This window comes from Corvus hawaiiensis, chromosome 8 (genome assembly GCF_020740725.1).
Source record: "Corvus hawaiiensis isolate bCorHaw1 chromosome 8, bCorHaw1.pri.cur, whole genome shotgun sequence".
NCBI classification, from domain to species: Eukaryota; Metazoa; Chordata; class Aves; order Passeriformes; family Corvidae; genus Corvus; species Corvus hawaiiensis.
Window position 1 is genome coordinate 27,849,610 of NC_063220.1, and position 24,915 is coordinate 27,874,524.

Sequence of the window (24,915 nt, forward strand, 5' to 3'; positions counted from 1 at the left end):
TTTCTTGCAACAGAGCAAGATACAGCAACTGACAGATAAATCATCTGCCTTTCAGCTCTGGAAGCCCAGGTATGCAAGCCAATGAAGTTGCCCAAAATCCACATTTACTCAGGAAGCGCTCGGCTGAGAGATGCGGTTATTTCATACAGCCTTCTGCAGAGATCCCCCTTGGATCAGCCCGCATGTCACTTCTGCTACAGGAGTAATGATATGCTGCTTTATGCTAAAGAGTATCTTCTCGATACCCAAGCCTCTGCACCGAGTGAGGCCCCCTGCTCTGCAATGCTTCCAGCTGCCGCACTGGCCCGGCAAAATGCGGGCAGTGTGTAACACAACCGCACTTGAAGATTATTTCCCTGGTGTTTGTCTGAGTGTTAGACACATGCTCGGCAGGCAGGAAGACAGTTACTGTGTTGCTCTCTGATTTCCAATGAAGATTCCATGGTCTGACGCCCTCCACCCGAGGCAGGGCAGGGCTCAGCCCAGCCCGGACTAGCCCCATTCCCGATTAGCCCAAGTGCCCCCGAGCGCCCCCACACCCTGCCCTGGCCCGGCTACGCCGTCGCGGGCGGACCCGCGCCGCGTGTTCCCGACCAGCCCCGAGCAGCTCTCGGGTTAGACGGCGGTAGGACAGCGGCAGAGCCCGTAATCGCCGACCTCCGCAAGCGAGCCGGGCTCTGCTAAGGCAGCGCCGACGCGGGCCCGAGAGGACACGGGACCGCTGCCCGCAGCACCGGCGGCCGCACATCGCACCCGGGCCCTGCCGCCCAGGCCCAGGGGGAAGCAACGGAGAGCTCCGTGAGGCTGGCAGAGAGCCGGGCTCGCTTCCAGCGCTGCCCGGGCGTCCGCGGCCAGCCGCGCCGTCGGGCCGCCACCTCGGGGGCGGTGCCGCGTCCCCACCGCCCCCCCCAGGCACACCCCCGGGGCGGGGAGCCCCGGCGGCACCCCCGCCCCGCAGCCCCCTTACCGCGGCGGGAAGGGCTGCCGTCGCCGGCGCGGTGCAGCGGGGCGGGGCGCGGGGACGGGCGGGCGAGCGGCGGGGCCGGCGCGGTGGCGGGGGCGGGTGGGGTTTCCGTGCGCGGCGCTTATTAGTGTGGTGATGGAGGACCGGCCCCTCGGAGCCGCCTCGCAGCGGCGGCGCGGACTGACGGCAGCCGCCCGGAGGTGAGCGGCGGCGGCTCGGGCGGCCGAGGCGGCGGGGCCGCCCCCGCCGTGCCCCATGCGGGCGGCGGGGCGGCGGCGGCGCTGCTGAGGGCGATGTCGGAGGCGGGGGGCGCGGGCCGGGCGCGGGCCGCCGTGGAGCGGCTCTCGGAGGCGGTGGGCGAGCGGCGGCGGCAGCTGGGCACCGCCATGGGGGAGGCGCGGCGGCAGCGGCGGCTGCTGCTGGTGGTGGTGTGCGTGGCGCTGCTGCTGGACAACATGCTCTACATGGTCATCGTGCCCATCATCCCTGACTACATCGCGGCCATGCGCGGCGGCGGGGGCACCGCCGGCCCGTCCGCGCCCGCGGGGGGCAACGGGAGCGGCGGCGGCAACCGGAGCCTTCTGCCGGCGCGGTACCCGCCGGCCTCGGGGGGCAACGAGGACGTGCAGATCGGGGTGCTGTTCGCCTCCAAAGCCATGCTGCAGCTGCTGGTGAACCCCCTCAGCGGCACCCTCATCGACCGCGTGGGCTACGAGGCGCCGCTGCTGGCCGGGCTGGCCGTCATGTTCCTCTCCACCGCCACCTTCGCCTTCGCCGAGAACTACGCGACGCTGTTCGCGGCGCGCAGTCTGCAGGGGCTGGGCTCTGCCTTTGCCGACACCGCCGGCATCGCCCTCATCGCCGACCGCTACGCCGAGGAGCCGGCGCGGAGCCGCGCCCTGGGCACGGCGCTGGCCTGCATCTCCTTCGGCAGCCTGGCCGCCCCCCCCTTCGGCGGTGTCCTCTACGAGTTCGCGGGCAAGCGGGTGCCCTTCCTGGTGCTGGCCTGCGTCTGCCTCCTCGACGGGCTGCTGCTGCTGGTCCTGGCGCCGCCCGGCGGCACGGGGGCACGGGCCAACATGCCTGTCGGCACCCCCATCCACCGCCTCATGATTGACCCCTACATTGCCGTGGTGGCAGGGGCCCTGGCCACCTGCAACATCCCCCTGGCCTTCTTGGAGCCCACCATCGCCAACTGGATGAAGGATTCCATGGGGGCTAGCGAGTGGGAGGTGGGCCTCACCTGGCTGCCCGCCTTCTTCCCCCACGTGCTGGGCGTCTACGTCACCGTCCGACTGGCTGCTGCGTACCCCCACCTGCAGTGGTTTTACGGGGCCCTGGGCATGGCCATCATCGGTGCCAGCTCCTGCTTGGTGCCAGCCTGCAGGAATTTCGGGCAGGTCATCATTCCCCTCTGTGGCATCTGCTTTGGCATCGCCCTGGTGGACACAGCCCTGCTGCCCACCCTGGCTTTCCTGGTGGACGTGCGTCACGTCTCTGTCTATGGCAGTGTCTACGCCATTGCGGACATCTCCTACTCCGTGGCATATGCCCTGGGGCCCATTGTGGCCGGCCAGATTGTGCACACCATGGGCTTTGCACAGCTCAACCTGGGCATGGGGCTTGCCAACGTGCTTTATGCCCCTGTCCTCCTCTTTCTCAAAAATGTCTGCCAAATGAAACCCTCTCACTCAGAGAGGAACATCCTCCTTGAGGAAGGACCTAAGGGACTCTACGACACCATCAAAATGGAGGAGCGCAAAGGTGTGGGGAAAAGCCTCCAGCCAGCAGGAGAGATGGATGAGAATGGCATGGACTCTTATCACAGAGACCTGAAAGGGGTATCTGAGGAGGACTCATCAGACTATGAGTACAGTTAGGTTCCCCCACGTGGCCCAGACCCAGGAGCAAGGAGAGACGTATGGGAGAGAGACAGAGCGAGGGATGAAAACGTTACTGCATTATGTTTCTGTACTGATGTGCAATATATACAGTTTAACCCTTTGTCATGATGTAATGGCTTTCTTCTAGACTTACTGTTAATCAGTATTTCCCTCAGCATTCTGGCAAGGTGGAGGGGGTGGGAAATGTGAGACAGACCTGAAGAAAATTATTGGAGTAATCATTAGCAGAAATCTGAGGGGATCTTTCAAAAAAAAAAACACCAAAAAGAAAACAAAAAACCCAACAGCCTTGTAGCTGGGGTATAATTGTGCAGAGTGTTCTCGAGCTGAAACTGTGTGTGACATACTGTATATCTCTGTAAAAATTACAAGGAAAGCAAAAAAAGTATGTGTAAAATTTCAAATGGTGTATTCAGGGACTTAGTAAATCTTGTGTACATGTACTCAGACTTTCAGTTGGTTTCATATATTTAAGAAGAGCAACATCTGTCTCATTTTATTCTTCCTTGGGAATAAACTGAACTATTGTACTTTTTTTTTTTCTCTCTTTTGTGCTGCTCTCCGGTAAGTGCAATATGCTGTATTATGTTGAAGTCCAAGTTACAAGAATAATACGATCTGAATAAACAGAATTGAAGGGGATCGATTGTCTTTCGTTTTGTTGTTGAGGGCTGCTTCAGGGAGGGAGCTGGTAGTACTCAGTATAGCCCCTAAGATAACAATTCCCCAGAGCACAATTCTCACTAGCTACCAAAATCGCATAGGAGGAAACCCCAGTACAAAATGTTCTCATTCATTCTTCACAACCTAACGGCTCTGAGCAAACAACATCGCACTGCAACCGTGCTACTGCTTGCCTAAAACCAGCTCCTTGAATTCTTATGCGAATTCAATTTTTATTCCCCACAATCATGAATTTTAATTTTCTAATCTTTCAAAAATTACATCACCAGCAGTTAGAGGTACGTTACTAAAAGGTGCCTTTCTCGGTGCTAAATGCTGCCCCAATTGAAAGGCACCCACCTCAGTTAGTCGACAGGGATTAAACAAAAACAAAAGATGGTGAAATGCTTCATTCAAACATTTGCAAAGAGTGGAAACCTTCGATCCACTCACAAGGGACCCAGACTGCATAATTTGCCCTGTAAATTTCTCTTAATATAAAATAAAGTCGTTTGTTTTAATTCCTAACCCATTAGGAAACAAAATAAATTATTTGTAATCGCAAAATGGGGGGAAAGACATTTACAAGCGGCCATAGCACCTATTAAGGGCTCCCAGCCGCCCCTGGGGATCTGGGCGCCGCGAGGGAGCCGCGCAGCAGCGGCCGGTCAGTTCCGCCGAGCTGCGCGGGACGCGTGACCCCGCAGCTCCCGCCGGGGCCGTCGAGTCGCTGCTCAAGCGGCGCAAAACTCATGAAAACAGCGGGATGGCGCTTCGGCACGGGGGTTCGGCGAAGGAACAATGGCGGTGGGAGGTGAGACCCGCTCCCTTTAACCGCAGCCGCTCCTTTGTGGAAAGCGGCAAAAGCGGAGCCTCCTGCGGTCCGCCGCCCGCGCTGCCGCCCCGGGCCGCTGCTGCTGCCGACCCCACGGCAGCTCCTGCACAGCCGGGCCCTCCCCCGGGACCGCTGCCACCCCGTCGCGGCTTCCACCCCTCCCGGCCGTGGTGCCGGCAGCCACCGGCAGTGCCGCCCGCCCCTGTTCGGCTACCGAGCTTTCAGGAGCCGCAGATGCCCCAAGGCGACACTTCTCGACACTAGCGACAACCCCCGTGGAAACGCGGGTCTGCGAGCACAGTAGCCCCCTGGGGCTGCCCTTGCCGCGGCCAAGGCTGTCCCCTCACGGAACACGGCCGGCACGGGGCGAGCCCGCGCAGCTGCAACCCCCGGGCGCAGCAGCCGCAGGGGCACCGCGGGCGGGAGCAGCGCAGGCAGCAACGCCTGTTGCGCGCAGCAGGAGGGGCGGTGGGGCAGGGCCGGGCCGGGCCGGGCCGGGCCGGGCCGGGCGGCGCGGGGCGGGGAGGAGCCAGCGGCGGCAGAGTCGAGCCGCCCTCCTCACGTCCCCACCCAGAGGGGACCTGGCCGCGGAGGAGGCGGTGGTACCTTGGACAGAGCCGCCGCGACTGGCAGAGCCCGCCCGGCAGCCGCTCCGGAGCTCCCCGGCGAGCAGGTACGGGCGGGCGGGCTGCGCGCCCCGCGCTTGCCGCTGCCCCGACGGCGCGGCTTCGGGAGAGCCAGGGGCCGGGGAGAGCGGGAGCGGGGGCGGCGAATCTCTCGGAGAGGAGCCGAGCGAGCTCCCCTCGCCAAACTCCGCGGCTTCGGCGGCACCCACGGGGCCGCCCCTTTTGCCGCCGCCCGAGTGTCCCGCCGCGAAGGGCGGCTCGGGAGGGAAAGGGCTCCCTCGGGTCTGAGGCTTAGGAAGGTCTCGGGACGTGCCGGCAGCTTCAGGCGGAGCGTGAGCGCTCCCCGACGGGTTCGGCGCTACCATAATACCCCTCAAGGAGCTCACGGCCGGCGACAGGGCGGCTCCTGGCTCCGCTCGCAATGTCCACAGCCGCAGCAGTGCGAGCTTCCCACGTGTATTCCTGACAACGCGTACATTCCTCTTAACTTCAAGCATAGATTCCTGAGAACTTTAAGCTTACCTTCCTGATAAGACTGAGAGTGAGGATGAATAGATGGGGGCTGAATATATTGCCCCAACAACATTATATACTGCAAGCTGCCTCCCGAGTCCACCGTGTCAGGAGAACTCAAGTATAAGCACATGGGCTTATTTTGGTCCTTCTCTGCTATCTGCTAACGGAGAGATCAGTGCCTTTTGTTGTGGATTTGAGTTGCTGCTTTGAGCTGTGGGGAAGGCCACTCGGCTTCCTAGCCTGCTGTGACTCGCAGCGACCGTGCTAAGCCGCTCACCCTGGCCCTCTAGCTAAGTCAGCTGTAAATAAAAACAGCTAGGATTATTTTTTTCTTTTTTTGCCTAATAACTTTGACAATGTACCTCACAGCTTTCTAGTGAGAAACTTTGAAGCCATCTTGAATTTCTGCAGGATTTTCTCCTGTGTCAGTTTTCCTGTCCTTTATTAAGCAAATACAGGATTGGGTGTGATGCTAAGCTGTCAGCACTTGAACCAGAGACAAAGCCTCCGTTCATCTCCGCAACAGAGAAAAGCACAGTTCAGGCTACCACCTCCAAACTCTCTATCACACTGTTTTTACAGATATGCAGGGCTGTTAGTAGTAGCATTTCCCACAGACACAGAGCCAATATAGACTTTTAGTCAGTGTGACACTATATTGCGGTTGGACAAAAAAAACATAAGGAAAGAAAGAACAAAAGTCCCAGCAAAAAGAATACCAACAGGATTTTTCCTTTGGGGAATACAGTTTGAGGGGCTCTAAAGACAAAATGGCTGCTCTGTGTTTGAATGCAGGTGGGGGGCTGAGGCCAGCCCATAAACAGCTGGGCAAGCCAACAGTCTTCCAAGAGTTACAGGACGTGTGCATTATTTGAGGTGCTTTGAACTTGCATTTTAGGAATAGAGTGCCTGGCTAAGTGATGAGACCTGTGCCGCACATGAGAGGGAGCAGAGCAGTGCAATGGGTTAATGTGGCCTCTGCATGAGGGAAATTGCCTCTCACCTGGGTTGAAATTGTGAGCAGATGATAGATCAACACGAGTTTGCTGTGTGGCTCATTGCAGGGCCCCAGGGACATCTCTCAGCCTTATACAACCTATTTCACAGCACATGGCCCCACTGACAGCCAGTGCAGGACAGGGAGAGGACAGGATCGACACAAGGTGTCAGTGACCACATACACATTGGCAGAGCCATGCTAAAGCTGCAAGGCTGGAATAGCCAAGCTAATTCCTCATGAGAGGAATAGTCCACAGCCATCTCTGCCCGTTGCCAAACAAACCTCCTCAACTCATTTTCATACACTGTAGGGTTTAATCCAAATTGTTCTTAAAAGCTGTTGCAGAAACAATTCCAGTTTCCCGAATGTAATAATTCCAAAGACTACAGAAAAAAATTATTTTCTACAGTCAACACGTTATCTTCTATATTTTGTGTACACACAGTGCAAAGTAATTAAAAGAAAACCAAAAAACCTCTAATCCATCAAGACCTGACTGAACACAAAAAATTGACTCTGCTTTAGCTGTAATTACATATTGTCATAATTGAAGGACAATCTCTTGGTGTGGTCACTAGTATATCAGAAGAAATATTTGTGTCAGGTAGCTTATTCCTGCACGGAAAAGGAGCTAGAGGCATCTTTAGAAGTGAAAACCAGGATAAGCACAGTACCAGAGAGACAGGAGTGGAAGTATTTGCTCTGTCACAGATTACTTTTGTGGCTTTTGGCAGATTAAGCCATCTCCCTGGATAGGTATATGCTATTTGGAAAGACTGCTCTACAAAGTGGCTCAAATCCAGTGTACAGCACCCCTGCCAGTCCTCCCACAGCCTTCACAGGCAGGCTCACAGGGTCCCCCAGCCCAGACCTATGCCCCAAAGCATTCATACCCTGTGAGATTCTAGGCTGCAGAGGGCAAAGGCACATCTCCATCAAGCTCCTTTTTACATCTTCCAGCATGGCACCTCACTGTACCCATGGAACAGTGCCATGAAAAACACATTTAAAGACTGTGGTGCTTTCATATAAAATGGTAAGGGGAGGAAATATAAGATCCTAATATAGAAAACTGCAACATTACTATTACCTGTGTCAATGTAAGTGCATTGAAAGAAAAGTCCCCTCTTTCCTCCAGCTAACATATAACAGTAATACAAAGCACACAGATCATGCCACAATAAATTGCAAAGTAAATTACAGTGACAAAATAAACCATGCTGAGAAGGGATCTTTTATGAGCATCAGATAGTTCTGAATAAATAAATTTATAGCAAAATGAGACAAACAGAATGTCAGAGCAATCTCCACAGGGCTCAGTTCAGCTGCTTTGAATGTTATACTTCTATTTCTCTTCAGGTTTGCATTCTGAGGCTTCTGTGTATGTTTGTGCAGGGAATACTCCCCTCGTACATTTGGTTATAAATAATGGGTACTGACAGGACTTTAAATCTTTTCTATTTCCAGAACTGAGGCATCAGGCTCCATAAGTGCACCCAAGTGACTTCAACTTCTATCCTCAACGAAAGATACCAAAAGAAATGCAGGAATGCCTGACCTAGAAAAAGACATGCAGAAGAAAGAGAAAGATACATGCAGTAAAGATGAAAGAGTAAGTAACTTTTTCCGGGACAATAAAAAGGAAAAAAAAGATGACTTAACAACTTCTAATTCTGTAAATTAATACCATAATTGTAACCCAAGCTCTGTTCCAGAGCCAATTTCTTCATTTCAGGGAACACCAGTTATCCTGCAACAGTTTATAGTCAGGAACCTTGATCTAACACTAGTGCTTCTCATATCCAAATACACTCTTTCTCCCAACATCCTCTGAAGAATTCCAGTAAATTAAATATTATTATACAACAAATATTTTTATACTACAAAGTCAGAGATGGCATGAAATTATTCATGCTAGTACAGCACTATCAAACTATCACATATGATTCATTTTCAAGCTGGTTCAGAAGGTGCTGGGTGTGTATGCCTGTAAGTAGTCAGCCTCCAGGATTTAAAGATTTTTTTTTTCCTAAGCAGAGTCATGAACTGCACAGTAATCTTACCCAGAAAGATAGGGCTGAAGCCAGGTATCAAAAAGAAATACTAGTTAGCACATCTCTTTCCACTGACCAAGAAATCAGTGACAGAAGAAATATGTCTTGACTAAACATAGCTTGAAACTGTAGAATTGCTGTTCTTTTATTTCTGGGTGTATTACAGGCTAAACTGGATTTGCATTTCCATTAGTAACAGGTAATCCTATGACACTTTTCATGAGTATCTAAAATCTTTAGTTTCTAGATAGGGAACATAATGCAGCACTGGCTTTTCTGTGGATGTCTAAAGGCAGAGCTGGTATTTGAGCTCAGAGGACACTCAGTCCCTGCCTACTGCTCAGAGCACTTCCTCCACACTCTCCCTCCCTGCCTGCACTGGCCAAGGAGCTTGCAGCTAGACTAGCTCGGAGCAGCAAGTGGGACAAGGTAACTGCTAATCCTTTCTTCGCACTATGGCCTGAAATCCTGTGAAAATGAATGCCCATTACAGCAAGAGCTAGCAAAAAAATCTGAACGCTGCCTACTTTAGGAGATGGGCAAAAATCAAATTAGAAAAATAAAGCCTCCAAAAGTTTATGGCCTACACTAATCACTAATGGACAAGCATAGCTGCATTAGATGACCATTTCTCAACTAGGAGACACAGCTACCTCCCTGAGCAACCATGCTTAGAGCATCACAGCCTCTTGCAATTCCCCAGCCTTTCATGAATTACCTCCTTGCTTGATTTTCCCCACTGCCCCCATAATTGCTCTGTCTTTTAAATGACTAATTACACTTCACTTGGTTAATTCTACATTAAAAAACAAAGGAAACTTAATTACGGGACAGCATGGAACTCTTTTCTTCCCAGATACTATTGCTCAAACAGGGTAAGGATAAAGGAAGTATAAACAGAAACGTTTTATCAAGCCTTCTGGGGGGTTCCAGACTGACTGGCAGCAGAGCTTTGGCAGGGTAAAATATGGGTTTATTGAGGACTGTACATAGTCAGTAATAAAGAACAGGTAGACCAGCATATTTTCTACATCTATAATTTTATAAATACTCATATTACCAATCAGACAAGTATTAACCCATGGTTTTACTAATCATAGGCTAAATTCACTTCTTTACTAATGAAATACCTGCTCTTAAGATATTATTTTATTATTTTGTAATGTATTTGCAGATTTCCTAGAGTTTAGCTCAGAGTATTTGCTTGCACCATGCCTCTTTATCCTAGGATTTCTAGAATTTTTACCAAGGAGTATTCTCCTCAATAATTTTCCACTAGTCCCCTGCTCTATGCATTTGAAAGCCTACAAACAGTACATTTGTAGTAATCAGACCTCTCAATTTCTAAAAAAGAATAAATTAATTTAAAAATGGATGTAACATATTAATCAGCAACAAAAGAAAAAAAAAGAGGACATATTGGGAACAAGTAGAATTACTCACTAATATATATTTCTTCTTAATGACTAGGAAGTGCCAAAACTTCCAGTTCCACCACTGCAACAGACCTTACGCATGTATCTACAGTGCGTGAAACACTTGGTGCCAGAGGAGCAATTTAAAAAGACCAAGGTCATTGTGGAGCAATTTGGAAGTGCAGGAGGCCTGGGGGAATCCTTGCAGCAAATGCTTGAGGAAAGAAGTGAAAAGACAATGAACTGGGTAAGCAAATGCAGCGGAAAAAAAAAAAAAAATGCTGTGTTCCATGATGCTTATTTACAAGTTCTTTCTGATGTTCTATGTGCAATCACAGTTTTCTTCCAGCAGGTCAATGCAAACAGGGATCATTCTGACAATGAATATTTCAGACGTAATAGGCTAGATTTTTCAAGTTATGTCAAAAACCATGTCATTATTATGTTTTCAGATCAACATTTTGTTGACATAAATATGGACATTCATTCACCTCCAGTTCAGGCACAGAAGTGTCACACCACCTGTAGGAAACACACCTTTTGGATGCAATTTCTTCCTTTGCCTTAAATAACAGGATTTAGAATTTTTGTTAGAATGAAAAATACTTTCTGATAGGGCTTTAAAAGTGCCTTGCATAGCCATCTACCCAAAGTTCTGATCCACTCCAATTATTCTGGAATGGAATACTTAATGACAGGAATTCATCTTTTAAAACTGAACTATTATTTGCCATTCATTGTCATGCTATACCGATGTAGTTACCCTGAAGTAGTTACTTTGCCAAATATGCACATACATGTATATACATGTATATCTATCACACAGACCTTGCTTAGACCTCTGCCTTTAAAATAGTTCAGCTTTCTGCTTCCCAAGGCAGGCAAATTAAATAAGCCATAGCTAAAGCAGATTTTATCATTCCGCAAAGTCGCAGTTCATCCTGCCTACATTAGCAACATTAGAATATGGCAGCCGAAAATCAGAGTTTTATTGAAGTCTTTCTATCCCAACAAGGAAAATGATTTTATGGATTCAGTGAAATCCTGCAGGCTTTTTACTGATGTCAGTGAATTGTGGTTCTCCCTTTTGTGTGACACACAAAAAAACTCCATCAACTTGCTGCTATAGTCAGGGAAAAAAGCCTACAGTGCTGTCAGTGCTTTCATTTTAAAAGCAGTGCCTAATTTCTGAACAAAATGCTGCCCAATCTTGTTTTTGTATTGTGATCATACAACTTCATGGTGGCTAAACTAACCAGCATTTAAATAGTGTTCCTGATAGGAAATAGTGTTCCAGAAGACAACTCCTCATTTGAACACTTATAGCATGAAAATTACAGAGGAAGGATGCATAAGCATCTTCTGAAACATGACAATTTTAAATACTGGTTATTAAAATAAATACCTGATTCTTAGGATAAATCAGAAATGGTTTTATTTGGAATTTAACTTGCCAGGAGCATAGCTCTAGCATGTTCCCCTGAAGACTCCAGAGACTGTGGGGGAAGCATCTGTTCTAACAGCAATGAAATATCTCGGAGGAAAACTTCTTCAACTGATGCATGCATTTGTAATTATTTTTGCATAATTTTGTTGTTGTTTATAGTTACCATATGCAAAGCCTGCCCTCTCAGAAAGACCATTTGATCTTTTCATAAAAGCCTCCGTTTTCCAAATCATGATTCTTCAGTCTCTGCTCAGACATAAAGGAATGCAGCTACTGTTCATCTGTGATTTCAATAAAAATGGTTAGAAATTTAATGTGTGTCTGTCTGGGTCAAGAATCAGCAATCTGCATTTGTGTCAGTGGACACAGAAGGAATTCTCCAGGGGCCCTATCCACATGCCACTATCTGCAGGACCGAACCATTCAGCATGGGACATTCTTTTCCCACTCTGTCTTGCTACAGGACAGTATCTGATGGCAAACAATGGAGCATCTTGGCATCACTGACAAATATTTGAAGCCCCCCAAGAAAAGGCATCACTAGTAAAACCCTCTCTATCTCTAACTGCAATGCAAGAGTTAACATGTTGTACTCAAACATTTGCTGATTGTAGAGAGAAGCAAACAACAAAATACCCAAAGCACCACAATCTGGAGCTTGTTTAGTTTTTAATGGAACACACTGTAAATTGCCATTGATTGAGAAATAGGATTATGGAATTGCGGCTGACTTCAGCTGAGCTAAGGTCACAGAGCCCAGACTGAAAATGCTCAGCAGCTCCATTAATCAGAGCCCATGCCTGACACCAGGAGCACCAGACACTGTCCCCTCACCCCCAGACTGCTTTTCTGTGTGCTGTTTGCAGCTTTAAGATGTCATGTCCCCTTCCCTCAGGTGTTTAACTACTGGCTGGATGACATGTACCTCAACAACCGGCTGGCTCTTCCAGTCAATTCCAGCCCTGCAATTATCTTTGCTCGTCAGTATTTCGAAGATGTAAATGACCAGCTGAGGTAATGTATTACAACTTTGCAGCTTTTGCTAAATGAAAGGATATTTTAAATGTACTGCTTTTGCAAAAAGACAATCAACTTTCATTAAAAAATAAGGGCTGTAGCCATTAAAGTGATTTCCTATTAGGCCTGCTGACTGAGGGCAGTGTTTCTGGGCTAACTCATACTGATATTCAGAAAGAAAAATGTTGTTACTATTACATTTAGTGCATGAAAAAAATGCGATGGGATTTATATTTTTAAGGAATATTTACAAAGCTTTTTACTGTACGTAATTCAAGTAAACCACTTAGTGATGAAAAAAAACCCCACTAATTTCTGAATCATAGTTTGAAGGAAAATGATCTTTAACATGGCTTCACTACGACTCGTAGCCACCCTGCAAACTGAAAAGGCCACACTGGCATTAAATTGTCCCTCTCAGATGCACAAAAGGGCACCAGAAACACAGGAGATCTAAGAATAAGAATTCAGAAATCATTCTTACCCAAGAACACTGCTTCCTTCAGTCCCATCAGACTCAGCCCTGAACTGGTCTTTTTGCTTTGAGCTGTTGTGCACAATTACTATCATTTAAAAAGTGAGAAGGTAAGCACGTAGCCAAGCACAGAATATACTTCCCCAGACACCCTTAAAACAGGATTCCATTCTTCAGCCTTTGCCAAAACATTCTTCCTTTTAAAACAGTAAAAATCTACCTTCATATAGTGCAATTTTCCTCTTTGCTTTTAGCACTCTCTGGCTGCTCATTACTGAAATAATTAACTGCATGTGAATTTATGCTATTATAAAACAGCCTTGGAACCTTGAAACCAATATGCATTATTTTAACATTTTGCATAGACAGCTAATGCATCTTTTTACTTTAAACATAACTATAAATGCTTCCATTCATTACTGACTAAATTTACTGTGCACACAGCTTTCAAAAAAACTCCACTTTGCATTTTTTAATGCACGTGCTTTAACGAGGAAATATTTTTCTCAGAGCCTCCCATTCTGACACAGCACAAATGGACAGTGTCAGGAAATAATACACCTGCCCACAGCTCTGCAAAAAGAATATCTGCTTAGGACAGGAAGTACTCTAATACTGGACAGGTTATGAGTATTGATATTGAAACCCATGTGAGGATTCTATTAAATATTCAGTCTCTGCTCCCATTCTCTAAATAAGCACTTTCAGGCTTCCTCCTCTGGTAGTCTGTTTAACCATTTGAAGGGACTGTCTCTAGTCTTTCATATTTCTCTTGACATGAATTAATTTAGGTTTTGGATGGGGGCAGGGAGCTCTTCTTGCCAAGCCAGAAGATTTTCTCTCCTTATGCTGTGTCATCAATCATTCAGGCTTTCCTCTGTCTCCCCGAAACAGCCCAGTGTTGCCAAATGACAAAGGACTGATGTTACTTCTCTCTGCTACTTGCAGGTTTGCCGCCAATCTCATTTCAGGAGTGCAGGACTACAAAGCTTTACTGGACACGTAAGTAGCTTGGAAGGAGAGCTTGAGTATCCACAGGGCTTCTGATTCAAGGCTGCTCTCAGAACAAAGTCAGGCTGTATTGTACCTCTCCACCACTGGGAAGGGCAGGGGCTCCAGCATGCTTCAGGGCAAGTGCTTCAGCAATTTTCTATGCCCTTTCTGCTGTATTCGTGCAGTGTAACAGCCTGAAGAAGGATCCTTTTTGATGGCTGACAGTCATCACTCCGACAGGCACAGCGCAGCCCAAAAGGACACGCACAATTTGCCTAACAGAGTCACTGAGAACACAAGAGGAAGCTGGTGCTCCCCACACCAAAGAGCATCAGCACTGTGGTTACACAGCCTGCACACCCTTCCTGGAACTCTCCACATACTCCACTTAGAACAACACTGTCCCACCTCCCTCCCCCCAGAGAAATAACACATCCCAGCAGGGGAGGGAAGTCTCACTACAGACAGGCTGGCTCCGTAGCTAGGAAAAACAAGCTACTGATGCTCTTGTTACTTTCTGAATAAAAACACAGGGGAAATACATGATTCTTCAAGTCCTGTATATATTATGCACCTGTACATGGAAATAAGTGATACAGAGAATTTGAGAGTTGGGAACTAAAGTGAACATCCCTGGTTTAGAACTGCAGCAGTTCTAAAGACATGGTTAACCAAGATAAACTAGCATAAAACATTATCCCTTATCAGCTGTATGAGACTAAACCTCCTTGCCTGCTTCTTCACTCCTGCCTCTGACAAGTTGGAAGCTTAGTCCTCTTTTGCTGAAGGAAAATCTCTGCACTGTAAGATCTTCCTCCTGCGGTCTCTGCAGCCTCTCCTGACCAGTAGCACCATTATTTCCTGCTGCAGTGTCAGTGGGGTATTTTACAATCCATAACCATAATTGTGACTCTGATAACTTTTTTTTTCCTGGCCACTGAAGAAGCCTTTTAAGAGATGCTGGTTTCACCTGCCTTCCAATCAAAAAGGAATAGGTTTTCAGCACATATTATTCCATAGGTCTAAGTTAAAATTAGCACAAAAACAAGGATCTGTAGAAAACAGAAATTCCCTCTGTTTTACCCAAGTCATTCCTGTTTGTCAGGCAAGGCCCTCTCACACATTCTCTAACCAGTCAGCACAGTACAGGGCTGCTGTGATTTGCAGGGAATTTCATCAGTACCTTTTTTCAAGGTGCTGGTCTTTCCCAGCTGTTCCGCTGACTTCTGTCCTGCCAAGCTTCCGGGATGCCATCTAGGCAGGCTTCCTATACACAGTGCAAAGCTGCTTGTGACCTGCTATTTCCATTTCCACTAGATGATAATACAATTGCTTAATGAATATGCATGAAGCTGCCAAGAATGATGTATTTAACTTTGGTATGGGAATTAATCTATTTCCCTTATACTGTAATCTCATTTTATTATTCAATTTGTGTTATACCTGATCTAATTGTAACAGAACAAAGGACAGATTAGATTTCTTTTCCTTTCTGTCTCTCTCCCCTCTTTTCCTCTGGCTTTGTTTTTCTCCTTCTCTGCAGCCATGCTTTACCTACTGATTTTTCTCGTGGACAGCTGTCTGGTCATCCTCTCTGTATGAAGCAATACTATGGACTCTTTTCTTCCTATCGTCTTCCAGGACGTACCAAAGATACCCTTGTGGCCCAGAAAAGCAATGTAATGCCAGAACCAGAGCACATCATTGTTGCTTGTAACAATCAGGTAAATTAGTTTTCTTTTTTTATACCTTTCTGTATTTCTTAATTTGCTTAAATTCATTCCAGAAGAGCCTAATCTAATCTCTGTTCAGAAATGCAATTAACATGCTACGTATGAGCTCACTTCTTACCAAGCATTTGTGGTCAATATTTCCAAAATATGCTTCTGCAGCATTTTTGTCCTTGGCCCACATTATGTTCCAAGTACAGCAATGCAGAAAGGAGGAATGTGGCAGAATTCATTTGCTTTCTTTTTCAAACAAAAATGTTTAATAAACAGAGATGAAACCACAGAGAAAAAAGAATCCTATTAGAGTGCATTTTCTGGAAGTGCTCTTCTCTTGACAGTCAAGTGTTGTCACACAATGCATGGCAACTATACCACCATCATACCTGTGCATGGCACAGACACCATGTAGGGGCCCTAAGCTATGCCTGTAGAAGTTAGCACAGGTGCAGGCAGAAATACTGAAGTGTTAGAGTGAATGTGCCCCAACCAGTAATTGCCAGGGAGCAGCAGAGTCCATTTTCTGGGCATCGTACCTTATAGTCCAGCAGTACTGGAGCCATGCCTGCAGGCCCTCTTGGAATGAAGAGGTAGGTTCCAGTGAAGTGCTTTCCACTTTTCTGGGAAGTGCAGGAAATTTTCTAGATTCTCTAGGTTATGTTTAAACAAATAATACCCTGAAAATTATTTACTTACTTCCTGATTTTATCTCTCCAAGTTTTTTTAAGCTTATTCAAATAGTGTATATTCTATTTGAGTCCAGTACACAATATAAGTCCCCTATGGCAACTGGCATTACATTGGTGTTAAAACACTGGCCATTCCCCAGTGCTTTTGTGTTCCATTGCCTGCAAGCCTGGCTCTCCAGGCAGGACTTCAGCATCTCAACACCTACCCAGGTGACAGCAAAATGCTGGACCACAAAAGGTCCAACCCACCTCTGACTGATCTTCTGACTTCTGTCATTTTTTTGCAGTTTTTTGTTTTGGATGTTGTCATTAATTTCCGTCGTCTCAGTGAGGGAGATCTTTTCACTCAGTTACAAAAGATAGCAAAAATGGCAGAGAATGAAGAGGAAATGCTGCCTCCAATTGGCCTGCTGACAACAGACGGAAGAACAGAGTGGGCAGAGGCCAGGATGATCCTTATGAAAGGTTAGCAGCAGCAATCCCAGCTTTCTCTTCTTCATCATCTTCCTTCTCACCATCAATGACTTTTTTTGCTGAGAGCAAATATCACAGCAAACACAAGACTGAATGTGCAACCTCACTGCTGAATTTTTCCAGAAGTAGGAAACTCAGTACGTGTAAGATGTGTGTTGCCAGGGGAGCAGCAGAAATGGCTCGACCCTTTGGCTGTGTATGTTTAAGTGTTATGCCATGTAATAACTCTCACTCCATTCTTTGTTTTTCATCACGTAAATTACATCACATCAGATTTTGTCATTTGTCTCTTTCTTCATATCCATTTTGTACCAATAGGAATGATGTATCCTCTTAGCTTTTGGCAACTATTTGACATTATTGATCTTATCTAACAAAAGGATATGAAAGTTAAACACCTACTGAATCTAGCTCTATCTAGCCAATGGAGAAGGTACCAGGGCTGATTCAACCAATTCTTAAGTAAGTATCTAGGAAAGATGACACCAGGTATTATCTGGGACCGCTCTCTCTCTCTTTTCCAACAGGCAGCATTTAGCTGTCTCAGATTCTGGACTTGAATGTCAAACTTGGAAACAGATGAAAATAAAGAGTGGGGTTAGTGACCTCTATCACATCACACCTTGTGTGTTTTACGCTGAAGCTAAGTGATATAAATACATTCTTTTTGCCATTCTACATGTCTTAAGTATTTACTTTTTCCTCTTGAAGAAAACATTAACTCATCTCTTTATCTCCAGCTCAGCAATGCTACAGAAAATATTGCTGTTTTACCAATGCCCTGGAATATTCAAGAGTTGCCAATAGTCTCAAAATACATTTACCATGCTAAGGAAGATTCCCCTTTTCTTATTCAAGTTTATCTGTGCTTATAAAAACTTAGTATAGACACACCCATACACACACACACAGAGTCCTGGCCATTATTTCAGCAATATTACATAGCACTAGCCTCATCTTTAAGCTTTCCCTTCCTCATCCCATCATTTCTTTTTAAAGGAAGAGACAAAAAGATAACTTATTTTAATGAAAATTGAGGTAAACACCTAATCATTTCTTTTCATGCCATACTAAGTAAAACAGTCAATGCCTTAACTTGCAGCAAAATTATCTTTGTTAACCTACATCATCCAAAAGAAAAACACAAAAAGAAAAATCAACAAAAACTAGCAAAACCCTCTCCATAGTGTTTTTAGATTGCCTGGAATTTACCAAAATATTCATTTTAATCAGGAGGCAAACCAGTTCAGTTATGCAGCTGAAAAATGCCGATTCTGCACCAGTAAATCTCATAGCACCATGATGTGAGCCTTCTCTAACCTAAGCAGGAATCCCATCCCAGACCATTCATGTTAGCAGAGCTCCTCTATATAGGTGAATGCATTGCTGTTACACATGGATAAATGATTATTAACAGCTCTCTTTCTTTCTTATCTGTGGTGGTGAAATGTTCATGCAACAATAAATAACCGAGGAAGAGAAAACCTGGGAAGCAGTGTGGGTGAAAGGGTCACTCCACAGCTGGTCTGTACTGGACAGGGCAAGAGAGGATGCTTCAGAACAGGAAACCTGTGCAGTGCATTGCAGAGGCTATGAAGGAGCTATAGCCATCGGCCTCCCTAGACCTGCAAGTAGAGCATAGGTCTTCTAGGTGAGAAAATGTCCAAGATACTGTAATAAACCCAGCCATCACTGATTTATAAACACATTCAGTATTGTAACTGCCTTCAGGCTGCAGAACTAGCTCACTCAGTTCCTAAGTACAGGAAGGGAATTCTGTATGAAGCGACTGGCTACAGTCCCATGCATACTAATCTGAATTTGATTCAAAACTGTCTTCTCATATTTTCCTTTCTAAAACCAAATCAAAAAACCCCAACTAACCAACACTTGGCTGGCCAATTCAATGCAATTGTGCATTAGAAAGGAAGAAATGTCTTGTCAGGGCTTTAGGCTTGGTCTTAATCTTTTCTGTTTTAGCTCTTCCTGCAGATATTTTCCATCCCAAGTCATGGTTCATGAGTTCTTGTGCAATTCATTGCCTGCTTCACATGATAATTTTTCAGTGTTTGATCAGCCCTCTGGATATGCCTGTTTCCTTCTGTAAAGGCATATTTCCCCTACTTTTCTGTTTCTAGCAGAGCTTAATTTTATTCACTCTAATACCTAGGCTCCAGATACCCTGAAGCCATATGTCAGACTAAGGGCTTCGTATCTGTCAAAGATGTGTGGGTAGCAGCCACAATGCAATATATATAAACCTATCAAACAGCGTAAAGCAGAATGCTGAGCAAGCTGTGAGCAGTTTGTAAATCACTGTCCAAGCTGGTTTTCCTCAAAGGTGCCTGTCTGCAAACACCAGAAGCTGCTGTATACGGGGCAGCTTCCATTCCATTCCAAAAAGGATCTTTTCAGCCTTTGCATCGAGGCACCCAGACCATCAATAAAAAATACCACGATTATGGTCAGCCCTGCAAGTGTGAGATACTAGAAAGCTTTACAGCCAAGTGGACAGGGATGGGTCTTCTCTCTTATAAAGCTTCTGAATGCTTTTGAAGACACTCAGAAGGGGCTCTGGTGTTCACATTTTGCAGGACAGCAACCTCTCTACATGCCCCATCGAACACAATCTCCTGGCTCAAGCCTTTGTAGGAGCTGGCAGGTGCTCCAGCTGCTTTCCCTAGGACTCCGCTTCTGTTGGCAAGGGGAGACAACACACTCTGCACTCCACCAGGTCCCCAGGGAGCCTGCAAGAAGTCAGGCTGACCATCTCTGTCCCTTGGGTTCCTGGCTGCTAATGCTGCCTCGCAGGAGCCACCAAACAGCAATAGGCAGTACCTTATCATAGCCTGCGAAAGGCCACAGCTCCCCCTCTTCCTTCTCATCCACTGCTATCCCTTGCCTCTCCTTCTCTTGACACATTTTTAATTTCTTGCATATTTGGTCTCTTTTTCACTACACAGTATTTGGAGAATGAAGCTGGAGGGTAACAAGCATCTGGTTTTTTCTAGCTCCTGACTATCCTATGTTACTCCTTCTGGAAAGGTGCATTATTTCTTACTATGAAAAATGCTGTTCTTTCAGAGAATCAAGCTAGTTTACATATTTTCAAACCTTAAAAACATGCGCATATTGAAATGTACCCATACTTGAAATGCAAATCAGAATTGCTTAATTTTAATTTTTCTTTCCATTCTTTCAGCTAAAGTAATTTTCTGAATTGAGCACATATTTGTTGAACTTAGCCTAGACTTGAAGTAAGTTTTGATCAATCTGAATTCATATCTTTTGTTGAGAACATTCTGAAACATCATTGTGAAAAATCATTTACACCACAATCTAGCAAAACCATCAGATGAAAGCTGATCTGTTAAGAACAAAAGGAATTTTACGTTGAAGCTTGGAAGCCCTTTTTCCTTTGATCTTGTTAACAACCATATAACAGCAATTAATAATCTTGTATGTTTTTAAATGAAATAAGTTCTTGTTATAGGTTGCACACTTCTATCTTTTCAATGAAGAACTGTATTATGTGCTCACAATTAAATATCTCCTATGCTTCAAACTGGTTCTCAGATACAAACAAACCTTTAACCTTTGTAATATTTGAGTTAGACAAGCTGAGAAGAAAAAACCAAAACTCATAAATACACCATAAATAAGGAGGAAAGCACTGAGGACAAGGTAAAAATACCTCCCATAGTCCAACCATATAAGCAAGAGTGTCGTGATAGGGAAAAGGAACAGGAGGAGATCCACAAAAGCCCATTTTATTCAGCTGTACACTAGTGACAGGAGAGCAGTGTAATGTGGCAACCCATGATTTTGGCAAAACCATGTTCAAAAACTAAACCTCAAAACCTCAACTGAAGATGTTTCTTCATGTGATGTAGGCATAAGCTAATGATCAGGGACAGGAGAGACAGGAGGGTTTTAATACAATAAGACAAAAACAACATGGGCCCTGCTGTTCCTTGTTCTGAAAAGGGTTTTCATGGGAGAACAACACAAAAACACTCTCAGCTCTGCTGTTTCAGAGCAGAATACTGCAGCAATAGCGTGAGCTCTGAAATTTTCTGTTTTCCCCCTGTCCTCTGTAACTGTTATATATAAAATAAGTAAGCAATGCTGGCTTTAAGAGTAAAATAGATCTATTTTGTAATATAATTACTTCAGGAAATGAAAGGCAGAAAAAGAAAGTGGTTATTATTGAATCATGTGAGAGATACACAGTTACAAAAGTTAACACATGAATTAATGCCGTGGTATAATGCTCCCTCGCACTGAGATGATCTGCTGCTGAGAGAAGCTCTGCAGACACCAGCTCACTGCAGGGTCAAGGTCAGATCTTCCATGCTCTCCAAGGCAGAGGGTTCCCCATCCAGTGTTGTACTTACAGGTAAGAGGATGTGAACATTTTTTCTCTCTTATCCCCAGACTCCACCAACCGTGACTCTCTGGACATGATTGAACGCTGCATATGCCTGGTGTGCCTGGACAGCCCCAGTGGGGTGGAACTCAACAACACAAACATGGCATTTCAGATGCTGCATGGAGGAGGCTACCATAAAAACGGGGCCAATCGTTGGTATGACAAACCTATGCAGGTAAAAACCTTACAGCACTGTGACATTACTTGCACGTTGCCTTATGGTGGGGACCATTTAGAGTCAGGTGGGAGAAAGAGGGGAAGGTGGTGTCAGCATCTACCTGGGCAGGTTTGGTGTGAGCAAGGGTGTCCCTTGCAAGGCAGGGGAAGCAGGGACACTTCCACCTTTTCCAAAGCTGCCCTTTGCACTTGAGGAGATAATACAGATACAGAGATGTATGAGTAGGTAGACACTGGATATAAAAAACCAATGCATTTTACTACACTGAGTCAAAAGAAATTAAAATGCTGGCCTAATATCCCAGAATGAAAAAGAAAAGCACAATATTTTTCTCCATTTCCTCTTCTTACACATTTTCCCGACATCCTAGAGATGCAACTGCTTATAATTTGGCATGTGTTTAAGTCCTCACTTAACAGACTGTTTACTCAATTAATGACATCCTTGTTGAGACTTTCCTTAAGTATTGACTTCCCCAGCCTTTTTCCCAATCAGATTTTGGTTGTCATATTTTAAAGTGTTGCACTGTTATTTCCACGCTTTGCAATAGACCCAGAGTGAAGTGATGTATTAATCTCCAACTGTCAACAATGTTGACAGCTTATGAAAAATTGAAAAAACCCTGACTGATCCATTGCTTGCATAATTCTTGTTGTTCTTGCCATATCTAAGAACAGCAGCATGAAAAGAGAAACCCCTAAAATAATTTCACTTGCACCAACTTACCCAGAAGCAAATACATTTCAGTAATCATTCCTGATTAATGCCACTGCAAATGACATTATTAGCAGACTCTTTTGAAGAACAAACCATTTGTCTTTAGTTAGAACCCTGTTATTTGCAGGGTCAAGTGTTGAGATATTTCAAGCAGATGAGAATAAACAACATTCTCTTTTTGTCTACTATCATAAGGTAGCAGAAAGCAAATTAAATTGCATAGTGTCAGAGAGCTTAATCTGTCCAGATGTATTCAGGCCAAAATAGTTTAAAGGTGAAGAGAAATTCTTAGGGAAATAAGATCCCATTTCCTTTTATGCAAACACAGATTATGTAGGAAGCCATTCTCACAGTAGGACTTGTTCCTTCTCTCCAAATTCTTCTTCACCTTTGCAGTAAGGCTTCAGAAGATGGCCAGGTGAACTTTTTGCATCATGCCCACTCTCTGAAAACCTCATGGAAAGCAGGGAGGCAGGATGTGTGTGATACAAATGTGCAAGAGAGAACTAAGTGGGTGAAGTCCAGCCAAATGCACTTCAAAACAAGTGTGGGGAAAAGCCCAGAAAAAGGACAGGAAAACTGCAGTATTGTCCTAGACATCTGCTTTTGTATGAGACGCAGAAGTAACAATTTGCATGGGTGTATCACAGAACTGGAGTGCAGTAGGTTGTTACCAGCAGAGCCATGTGCACACAATGAAATTAAGAATGAAGACAAGTAAGAGGGAAATGAAATGAAGAAAGCATCTCAAAAAAAAAAAAAAAACCAAAGGTTCAAAATAAGCTATGAGAAAGCTATCAAATAAGGATGAGTTTTGTAATAAATAGGGATCCTAAGGATTTCCCAGATACAGATGTTTTACTGCCCTCAAAAGCAGGAGAACCCTGGCCTGTCTTTCTGCTGATGGGTTTTCTGTACCATAAAGCAGATGCTAAATCAAATTTTCAGATTCCATCAGGAATTGCTAAAATTTACATTCTCACAGGATTCAGTCCAAAACAGCAGCATGAAAGGGATTCAGTGCAACACCTTTCACAGGACAAGCAAGTCTCCTGCAATAAGTCTGTAAGTCACCCACTTAGAGACCCACATAGGGCAAGGAAGCTCCTGATATGAGCAATAAGAAAACCACAGGGGAACGGTAACACCTTTGTCAGGTTGCCTTCATGGATAACTTATCCAGGACGTGATTTATTCCCTGTATATGTTGCACCTGTTCTTTTCCTCGTTTAGTTTGTGGTAGGAAGAGACGGACTGTGCGGGACTGTGTGCGAACACTCCCCTTTCGATGGCATCGTAATGGTGCAGTGCACCGAATACCTGCTCAGGCACATGTGAGCTCCCTTTCTGTACATTTTATACCCACTCCAGCCCCTGGGAAGCAGTAATTTACCTGCTAAAAGAGCAGCGTTTAACGAATGGATTATTCCTGTGACCTTAACGACTTCTGTCTCACATACCAACAGGAAAGAAAGTTCCAAGAAATTACTCCGAGCTGATTCAGTGAGTGAGCTTCCCGCCCCACGGAGACTAAGATGGAAGTGTTCCCCTGATATTCAGATGTATTTGGCATCAGCAGCAGAAAAACTCCAAAGGTAGAACAGATGCCTCATTTTTCTCAGCAGTGACTGCAAGCTGGAACACATTGTGTGCAGGCATGGGCTCCCTCCTAGGGGGCCTCCTGTCTTCCTGCTCCTCCTCCTCTTACCAGGCTGCACATACCTAGCATCTCTCTGCAGGATAGGACCCTTATAGGCTGGAGCTACTTGTCCGTATTCAGGAATTGCTTTACCATTTTTTCCTTCCATGTAAATGCTAGGAAATCTAAAAACCACTGGAGAAACAGCTTACCCGTACTTGCACAGGATGCAAACAATGCAGGGCTTCTGTTTTTGTGGATGTCTTTTATGGGTTTGAGCTGACTCAGTCTGAAGTCAGGGTGATAGGGGTACATATAGGGGACAGTAGAATACAACTGGTTTGAATAAACAATTTGAATTTAGCAATCTCATTTGTTTACATTCATATTGCTCCTACAGAGCCTAGTTTTTCTGACTCTATTTCCAGGCTGTCAAAGATTTGCATGATCTTTGGAGTTGGGGGCGGCAATAAGAATTTTTTTTCCCTCAACACTCAGGCCTGTGATCTCTCTGTAGGGAATTAACACATTGTCTGCATGATCAGCTCTAAGTATGTCCAGTGTGGCTACATTAGATAAGAACTCAACGTGGCTAGAAAGATACATAAGAGTGAGAACATTCAAGATGCAGTATAATTCCTTTTTGTTTTTAAATAAAGGTAGTAGTCCTCTAAATTGAACCTTGCAAAGAGCTTAAGGCCTACATCAGGTTCTAAACGCACCCAATTCTCACACCAGTAAATCTCTCAGAAATTTGTCAAGAACAAAGGAGACCCTTAGGGGTGGAAACACTAAGGTTGGGGGGAGGTTGCCAGTTTTTTTGTTTGGTTTTTTTTTTTTTTTTTTAAAAAGGGTGTCTTACTTAAATGAACAGACTTGAGTGCCATAGCTAAGGCTGCAGATAACAACCCTGGTGTAGAATCTGTATGAATAAGTTACTGACTAGGAACAAGTTACCAAGACCAGGACTGTCTGCAAGCAGGAGAGCAGGAGGCCACTCACCTCCAAGATGCTACAGTCAGGAAAAGCTCTCTGGGTTTTATTTGCAAACAGGAAATGGGACAGAATATGGTTTAGTGGTGAACAAGGTAGGGTAGGTTAATGGTTGGACTTGGTGATCTAAGAGTTCTTTTCCAACTTTAACAATTCT

At 45.5% G+C, this 24,915-nt stretch overlaps 2 protein-coding genes across 2 annotated transcripts in view; both read left to right on the forward strand.

Moving 5' to 3' along the window:
• Window positions 1-1,257: 1,257 nt before the first annotated feature.
• Window positions 1,258-3,510, forward strand: SLC18A3 (solute carrier family 18 member A3). Its single transcript, XM_048312057.1, has one exon. It carries the CDS (start codon window positions 1,258-1,260, stop codon window positions 2,842-2,844), a length of 1,587 nt encoding a protein of 528 aa, XP_048168014.1. The 3' UTR covers window positions 2,845-3,510.
• Window positions 3,511-4,906: 1,396 nt separating this feature from the next.
• The window catches only part of CHAT (choline O-acetyltransferase), a 33,771-nt gene continuing 13,762 nt past the window's right edge, over window positions 4,907-24,915 (forward strand). The window contains exons 1-10 of the mRNA XM_048311778.1: window positions 4,907-5,039; window positions 7,976-8,120; window positions 10,033-10,224; window positions 12,320-12,438; window positions 13,865-13,918; window positions 15,453-15,633; window positions 16,613-16,790; window positions 21,237-21,406; window positions 23,360-23,460; window positions 23,593-23,721. Of these exons, the coding sequence (XP_048167735.1) occupies window positions 8,058-8,120; window positions 10,033-10,224; window positions 12,320-12,438; window positions 13,865-13,918; window positions 15,453-15,633; window positions 16,613-16,790; window positions 21,237-21,406; window positions 23,360-23,460; window positions 23,593-23,721 (1,187 nt within the window). The 5' untranslated portion in view covers window positions 4,907-5,039; window positions 7,976-8,057. The remainder of the gene's footprint in view (window positions 5,040-7,975; window positions 8,121-10,032; window positions 10,225-12,319; window positions 12,439-13,864; window positions 13,919-15,452; window positions 15,634-16,612; window positions 16,791-21,236; window positions 21,407-23,359; window positions 23,461-23,592; window positions 23,722-24,915) is intronic.